The sequence below is a fragment of the Oculina patagonica genome, chromosome 11, assembly GCF_052425735.1.
Source record: "Oculina patagonica isolate OP01 chromosome 11, crgOcupat, whole genome shotgun sequence".
NCBI classification, from domain to species: Eukaryota; Metazoa; Cnidaria; class Anthozoa; order Scleractinia; family Oculinidae; genus Oculina; species Oculina patagonica.
The window spans coordinates 23,296,826-23,305,157 of record NC_135768.1 but is presented as its reverse complement, the minus strand read 5'-3'; the positions used below and the strand labels follow the sequence as shown (position 1 = coordinate 23,305,157).

General features: G+C 39.4%; 2 protein-coding genes across 2 annotated transcripts; both read left to right on the top strand.

Moving 5' to 3' along the window:
- Nucleotides 1–324: 324 nt before the first annotated feature.
- LOC144629771 (uncharacterized) lies at nt 325–2,156 on the top strand. Its single transcript, XM_078487981.1, has one exon. It carries the CDS (start codon nt 372–374, stop codon nt 2,154–2,156), a length of 1,785 nt encoding a protein of 594 aa, XP_078344107.1. The 5' UTR covers nt 325–371.
- Nucleotides 2,157–2,183: 27 nt separating this feature from the next.
- On the top strand, nt 2,184–2,795 carry LOC144629770 (uncharacterized). The gene has a single exon (XM_078487980.1). It carries the CDS (start codon nt 2,184–2,186, stop codon nt 2,793–2,795), a length of 612 nt encoding a protein of 203 aa, XP_078344106.1.
- The last annotated feature ends 5,537 nt before the right edge of the window (nt 2,796–8,332 follow it).

The following is an 8,332-nucleotide window of genomic DNA, read 5'->3' as shown; positions in this document are numbered from 1 at the left end:
ACTTCTGCCTACAGAAGACAGCGTCGACATACCTGGAAGAGTTTGACCCTGAAACAATTCAGACTGTGATGAGAAACATGTACGTTGACGACCTGATGAAATCTGTTTCTTCTCCTGAAACCGCAATAAAGTTGTCAACACAGTTACGAGAGCTACTGAAGAAAGGAGGGTTTAGGTTAACCAAGTGGCTTAGCAATGACAGAGATGTACTGGTTGAGATTCCTGAGTGTGAGAGAGCAAGTTCTGTAGTTAACCTAGACATAGAAGACTTGCCAACTGCATGTGCCCTTGGATTGAAGTGGAGTATAGAAGCTGACAAGTTTGTCTGGGATGTGTCAACCAAAGTTCAGACTCTGGCCAAGGTAAAGCCAATGACGAGACGTGGTATCCTTTCACTTGTGAGTTCGTTGTTTGACCCGTTAGGATTCATTGCCCCTTATGTTATGAAAGGAAAACTTTTACTACAAGACCTCTGCCGGAGGAAGTTGAGCTGGGATACTGAGATAGAAGAACAAGACAAAGTTCAGTGGTCTCATTGGCTGGAGGATCTTTTGAAGTTGGAAGAAGTCCAAGTTGACCGATGCTTCAAACCAAAGCATTTTGGCGAAATTAAGAATGTTCAGCTGCACATTTTCTCAGATGGATCGCGTGTGGGGTACGGAGCAGTAGCCTATTTACGCCTTGTTGATGTCTTTGACCAAATCCATTGCAGCTTTGTTATGGGGAAAGCCCGATTGGCTCCCATTCACGAAATAACGATACCGAGATTAGAGTTAACTGCCGCGGTTATTTCTGTTAAGTTGAGTGGAATAATCAGAGAAGAGTTGGAAATTGAAGTGGATCGAGTGAATTATTGGACTGACTCTACTACAGTGCTGAAATGCCTTAACAATGACTCTAAACGGTTCCACACCTTCGAGTCAAATCGCCTCACGGCCATTCGCAGTGGATCATCCGTTTCAGACTGGAGATATGTCAACCGAGACGACAATCCAGCAGATGATGCATCAAAAGGGTTAAGGCTTGATGACATGACAAGGAATAGTCGGTGGTTGAATGGCCCTGCATTCCTCTGGAAAGAAGAAAACTGCTGGCCTTCAATGATTGAAGTACCTGAGCTAAAGGACAGTGATGCTGAAGTAAGAAAGGAAAGTCGAATTTATGCTACTAGTGTAGCACAAGATCCATTTGACAGCTTGATACATCACTACTCTTCCTGGTGGAAACTGAAGAGAGCATTCGCTTGGCTGTTACGCTACAAGCAGTTTATACGAAGCAAAGTTTGTAAGAAGAAAGATGCTACCCTTAATGATGGCTGTCCTTCTGGCAAACCAGAAGTAAGAATTGGAAACCTAACAGTCGTTGAGCTTCAGAAGGCTGAAGAAGAAGTAATTCGACGGGTGCAGAAGTCGGCATTCCCAAATGTGTACAAGGCACTCGTCAACATGTCGTCTGGTTCAAGTGAACGACAGATCAAGAGGGTCATAAAGAAAGAGGGATCCTCGATTTTCAAGTTGAATCCGAAGTTGAGAAATGGGTTGTTGTCAGTTGGTGGAAGACTGGAGTGTGCTCCAATAGATGAAGATTTGAAGCATCCATTTATCCTTCCCAGTCACCACCATGTCACAGAACTGATTATCCAGTATCATCACATTAAGGTTGGCCACCTCGGTCAAGAATCCGTTCTGACGTCCCTGAGGGAAAGGTTCTGGGTTGTAAAGGGACGTTCGGCAGTGCGTCGTGTGTTAAAGAAGTGTCTTGATTGCCAGAGAAGGAAAGCGCCCACTGGAGAGCAGTTTATGGCCAAGTTGCCCGAAGACAGAATTACTCCACATGAACCTCCCTTCACATATGTTGGTGTGGACTATTTTGGGCCTATAGAGGTGAAGCAAGGAAGTAGTCGAGTTAAACGTTGGGGTTGCCTATTCACATGCTTAACTGTCCGTGCTATACACTTGGAAGTTGCACATAGCCTGAATACATATTCTATGATCAATGCACTGAGGAGATTCATTAACCTCCGAGGATACCCAAAAGAGATTCGCAGTGACTGTGGCACAAATTTTACCAAAGCAGATAAGGAGCTTAAGGATGCTGTTAACGAGTGGAATCAGCAAACAATCAGTGGGTTTTGTGCGCAAAGAGGTATCAAATGAATCTTTAACCCTCCTGCAGCAAGTCACATGGGGGGATCATGGGAGAGAATGATAAGGTCTGTACGCCAAATCCTGAAGGCTCTTTTGAAAGAACAGGTGGTATGCGATGAAGTGTTGTCGACTGTTCTAACAGAAGCAACTAACATTCTAAACAGTAGGCCGTTAACACGAAATAGTGATGACCCAATGGATGAAGAACCCCTTACACCAAATCATCTGTTGCAGCTGCGACCATGTGCCAGTTTGCCCCCTGGAATCTTTGAGAAGGAGGATTTGCATTGTAGACGACAGTGGAGACAAGCGCAGTACTTAGCAAGTGTATTCTGGAAACGGTGGATTAAGGAATATCTTCCTACCCTCCAAGAACGAAAGAAGTGGAATGAACCGAGAGAGAACCTTAAGGTTGGTGAACTCGTTCTTCTGGCAGATGAGAATTACCCAAGAGGTCAGTGGCCATTAGCCCGAGTTGTGGAAGTGTTTGAGAGTGAAGATGGATATGTGCGTTCTGCAAAGGTGCTAACAAGTTGCACTGTTGTGACTCGTGCAAAGCGTCGACGAGAAAGAGAAATCAAAGTGACGAGAACTGTTCTTACCCGACCAATCACCAAGTTGTGTCGCCTTGAAATGTCAAGTCCTTAAGCAATTTGTACTGTCAGGAACAATTCCTTCAAGTATGATGCATTTGACATGTATGCTGGACATTGTAAAGTTGCGGTTAACATGGATCAAACTTTGTATACTCATCCTGTCAATCACGAGTGGACAACAACGAGTGGACACCACTTAATGACATTTAAAGTTGTGTTTTATTGACGAACAAAGAACTGTGTATTTACCTAAAATAAGGATGTTTAAGTTCGCAACGTTAGCTGATAAGTATGGTGTAAATGAAACTATTTCTAGAATGTTCATTTAGGGGCCGGTGTAGCTACCATTGCGTGCACGTTGTGCGGACCTATATTACATCACGAATTTGCATCACGTGACCAACCATGTGCGTTGTTCTCGCTTGGATTCGCCATGTTGTTTTTATTTCTTTACCTTGTTGAGCATTTTGGACCTAACGAAACAGTCGGTAAGAGTCATATTATTTGCAAAATGTACCTACATGTACTTCGATTCGTTTCCTATGTTTGCTAGTTCATATTTGTATTTGTAGAAAACCTGAACTATAGTTGGTATGCCTGAACTGAACCTGGATTGTTAGAGTGTAATCTTGAAACCTGGATCGTATCATGTATTAAAAGTTCTGAGTTTTTGACGTTAAATTTGACTTTGAATCACTACATAGCACTTGGGCTGTGTAACACTCCCCATGATCTTATGTGCACTCCAGCAAAGGAGACTATTGTCTGCGCATGCCCGAAATATCTCCGAGATAAATTCAAAATCGTTCTCACGACGCGGGAAGCTGTTTTTGAAGGTGTTGAGTTTGACACTTCAACTTTAGAAGGAAAGGATTCCGCGCAGATATGACATAAAGATACGGATAATGCTTCAACGAGAAGAGTAATTCAAGCTGAAGTAAGAAAACTTCGTTTGGGATCGCAACTAAATTTTGTTTTAAGCGATAATGTCGTTCGCTTGCTCGTGTTCACAAAAATCAAGATGGCCGTTATGTGGATGGAAAAATGTTGAAAGGTTATCGCTGTATATCCTGTCTCAAGACGAAATTCCCACGCCAGGTTGAAACTAAACCAAGAGAAGTTCGTTTTTCGGGTAAGTTGACCTTTTAACTGGCTTGTATGATTTAGGTTAAGCTTAATTAATTGATCTCGCAAGTATCACGTAAATATGTGTATCTTGTCCTCGCAAAATGACAGTGTCATTCGACAAATGCCAAAAACTTTTACTTTAATTTTTGGTTTTGTCTGGGTGAAGCGTCTAGCCTATTGCTTAAAGACTCGTTTTCCTTTTGACTGTTATATTTGTTGTTTTAAAACAGTGGATGAGGATGACAATCGAAGAGAGTATGGTGTTCATAAAATTTGATTATAGTTTTTACTGTTTCGAAATTTTGAAACCTTTGCTCCGAGACTTTTGTCTCCCTTCGTGATATGGGAATTCCCATCAGCTGGTGGCTGTTCCATTTCCATACTTTACGTTGGCAGAGTTTTAGACATTTTCAAGGTGTACCACTGTTTACTCCTAGTCGGAAGGGTGCCTGATGGTACAATTTCAATTTTCAAATTCAGCTTAGAAACGTACAAGTTTGTCAGCCTTTAAAAATAACAGGAAATATTATCCATCGGTAAAGAAAAGCCGCTGATTAGTTGAAGATTAGTTAAACTTTAGGTCTGCCAAATTTTGTAAACATAGACCTTACCAAAAGAAATGTGTCAGCACTTGATTCCGTGATATTCGCTCGCAGGTCTGCTTTGAAGGCCGTCTCAATTTGAAAAGGCAATAATTTCTTTGAATATCAAGATAACGAAATTTTGATATGGGAATCGGCTTAAAACACTGGGTCTGTAATTCTTCCTTAACATTTTGACGCAAAAATCAGTCATTTAAAAACTGTACCGGGTGGTTAAAATGCAGCTGGAAGAGAAATCTGATACGAACGAAATTCGTCCCTTTCGCTGATGGCGTGACATCCCTGGCTCTCGAATGCACAGAACTATTTTGCTTTGCGGTTCATAACACATCTTGCATTTTTCAAAATTCCGTATCGTTACTATTGTTAAGTTAATGTTTTAGCACTGTTGAAGGTTTGTGGTGATGTATTTTTCATTTAAATTTATTATTTCACAGATGCAGCTGTACCAAAAGTACATGGCAGAATTTATCTTCAGAATGAATTTATTGACTTAATACATGTATCCATAATAAACAATAAAGAGATGTATTATTAGAAACTCCTTGTCTTTCGGTTTCTTGCGGGTTTAATGGTAGTCCTCTGGACTACTCTCCTTCATGTGAACAATAATTATCATAGTGAAGTGTAGTGATATCTATCCTTTTGAAATTCAGTCAGCTATTATAAACATATAATGGAAATATTCATGTAAGATGACAGGTCACTACCATTATATTCCACTCAAAATAAGGTCTAGAACATCATCTTTCATATTTAAACATGTGTTTAAGTGAAAACAATGATAACAGGTTCACAGTGTTAAGTGGTCCAGATTGTTGTAAGCCAGGTTCAGTTTGGAACTGATCAGTGACAATGTGGTAAACAATTTCTTAAAATGTCACCCTAACAGTATTTGTTACAAATTAAAACCAAGATTCCCCTTGTTTGAAGTCAGTGCTGGAAAAGATCTTTAAAACTGCAAGATTATGCTCTGCCTCACCACAAAATGCAGTAAACTTCTTTACTTGCTGTGAAAGGTGTAGTGTGTGTTCATGGTGGCCATATTGGAGGAGTGAAACAATAAAATCATTTTCCTTTGGGAAAAAACATCATTTTTATTCCTCCAACATGGCTGCCATGAAAACACTCTATATTTCAAGTTTTATTTTTTAAGCAAGAGTAGGCAATTTGATAAAATACTCCAAGTCATCAGAGAATATTTTCCACAAAGTACTACAGAGTGGTTCTTTTTAGAACACCCAAAAAGAACTATGAGAAAAACTTAACAAGTAAAGATGGCATAAATTAAAAAGTTGTAGATATTACATACATATTGTTTTGTTTTGTTGTACATGTCCTACCCCCTTCCCCAAACTGCATGCAGTCATCACAGTGGAAATAACCTAGTTGCATGCCATTGGTGACAAATTGCTTATACGTAAATGGTTTGATTTTGTGTTTTTAAGCACCTTTATTATTATTGTTATTATTTTACCAAGACACAGAGTATGTTGAATTCATTTACAGCCACCAAAACATTTTGTAGCACAAAAATATCCTGAAATATAACACATTGAACTTTGCATGAGGCTGTCAAGATGTTTAGGCTGGAATGAACTTTCCCCAGTAACTTGTATGAAACAAAATGATCAGCAGTCAGAATGAGATTGAAAAAAATGAAATTTTATTCTCATCAGTTAGTGAATACTAGTCCCTGTCTTTTTGTTACCATTTAGCCATCTGCACAACCTGTAAAAATAAAGTAATAAAATATAAATTGTCATCTTCAGTTTAAAACAAAGTGACCAAGGCTGGAAAGAGATTCAACCTGAAAACCATTTCACCAACAAAAACCGACTAAAAATTTTGACACAAAGGCACAGAGCTTTAAATACACTACATGAACTTGTTGAGCTTTGAATTTATTTTCCATTTATTTATGAAAACTTTCAAAGCTGTTTGATTTTTTCTTTCTTGTCTTTTGTTTATCATCATAATTACCCTAGTTCATCTTACATTTAAGGGCCTAATTCTCAGACAACCATGTTTTTATAACTGATCTTCCTACTTCAACAATTATATTTTTAGACAATTGAATTGGTTTGTTTATTTTGGCACAAAACGCAGACTCACCTGTCCACTCTCGCAAAATTGGGCAAATTTATCAAACATTAAATATACTACATATATGCCAGTACAGATTGACGTGACAATAACAAAACGTTATATGAAATTTTTCAAATTTTTCGGCAGTATTGGTAACCATCATTATTTCATGCATTTATAGCTCATTAAAGGCTTGAAAATATGCCCAATCTTACGTTTTATAACGTCTCTTGGATTAAAGCTGACTTCCACTCGATAAAATTCTAAGTTTTGAGGTCTTCTGATCGCACGCTGTCAAAACGCGAGGTTATAAATCGCACAAAACAGTCAAGCCGATCAAGCCGAATTGTATTTTAAACCCTTGGTATTAATTTTTCGTAACCGGTGCCATTATCCAAAAAGTCTTTTATATGAAATAACTCACCTTTTTTGCAAATTTATAATTTGCGAAAGCATCGTGTCCCAAAGCCAATTTCTGCTTGTAAAAAAACTGGAATGGATCTGTTAAGCTGCACCATGCTGCACAACTCAGAAGAGAATACGTTCCACTTGAAATCGAATCTTAAAGATTTCTCGATCGTCTAAAACGGTCAGGAACTGTAAGAAACTGGCATCCTTCAAACGGCCGCCATTTTTCCTCCCTTCACAGCTCATGGAATCCTCGACCCATGAGCCAATCATATATGCGGAAATCGGACACGTGATAGTTTCGCGGCGCCAGAAAACTGACCAATCAGACAAAAGTCTCCTTTGCTGTGCACTCCCCTTTTCCCCTTACAGGGGCGGCTAGGGGAGGGTGCAGGGGGGGGGGGTGCGCCCCCCCTCCTCCCGGAGATGACTTGGGATACAACTCGTACACTCTTTTTTTTATATAAGAATACAGTTTTTCCGACCCAGGCTGAATATTCTTTTTTTTTTGCCGATTTTAGGCTGAAAATATTCTTATGAACATTCTTAGAAAATAGCGTTTGACATTTCCGTTTTAGCAAGTATTGGGTGATCAATTACAAGTGTTTAGTGTCCAGATCTGTATCTTGTTACATTGTGCACATGCACCATTGCTTTTCGTTGCAGCCTGGCCGTTTTGGCTTTAAACAAATCATTCCTCACAGAGATAAAGTCACGGAAATGAAAATACCTGATTTTGTTTCAACTAAAAACTATATTCTTTTCAAAATCTCAGCCTCGGGTTTATTCTTAAAATATTTTTAAAGATTCGCAAATTTTAGCCTCGATATTCTTATAAACTAGATTCTTATTAAAAAAAAGAGTGTATTCTGCAAAAAACGTCAGTTACGCCGTTCCTTAGTGGTGTACCCTCTCCTAAGAAAAATCCTGGATCCGCCCCGGCCTAAGTTTATAGAGCGGTAAGCTGATACCTCAATAGCCTGCGTTGCAGACGAACAAAACCCCGGTTATATCCGTCTGCGAATTAGAGCACAAAAACTTGTTCCGGCCCTCCGCGTGTTACCAGGGATTTCTATAATAACCTCTGATTGGCTTTTGAATAGGGCCGTTCTTTCGTGCGCCGCAATTGGTCAAGTGGATGTTAAGAAACCATAGTTACGGGTTCGATGAATACCAGATACCAGTTAGGTCAGTTACGGTAAAACGTTTTTGTCATATAATTTGTACATTTGCCGTTCGATGGAATTGGTCATCCGATTTATTTCGCTTTTCACTCGTTCAGAAAGGGCACTATATGCTGTCAGCTGTATTATTTGGAGGCGTTTTAATTTGAGAGACTGTCGCTTTATTTATTAATAGCAAA

What these genes read in the sequence shown, in the direction of transcription:
- LOC144629770 (XM_078487980.1), top strand. Translation starts at nt 2,184, where the DNA reads ATGGGGGGATCATGGGAGAGAATGATAAGGTCTGTACGCCAAATCCTG.
- LOC144629771 (XM_078487981.1), top strand. Translation starts at nt 372, where the DNA reads ATGACGAGACGTGGTATCCTTTCACTTGTGAGTTCGTTGTTTGACCCG.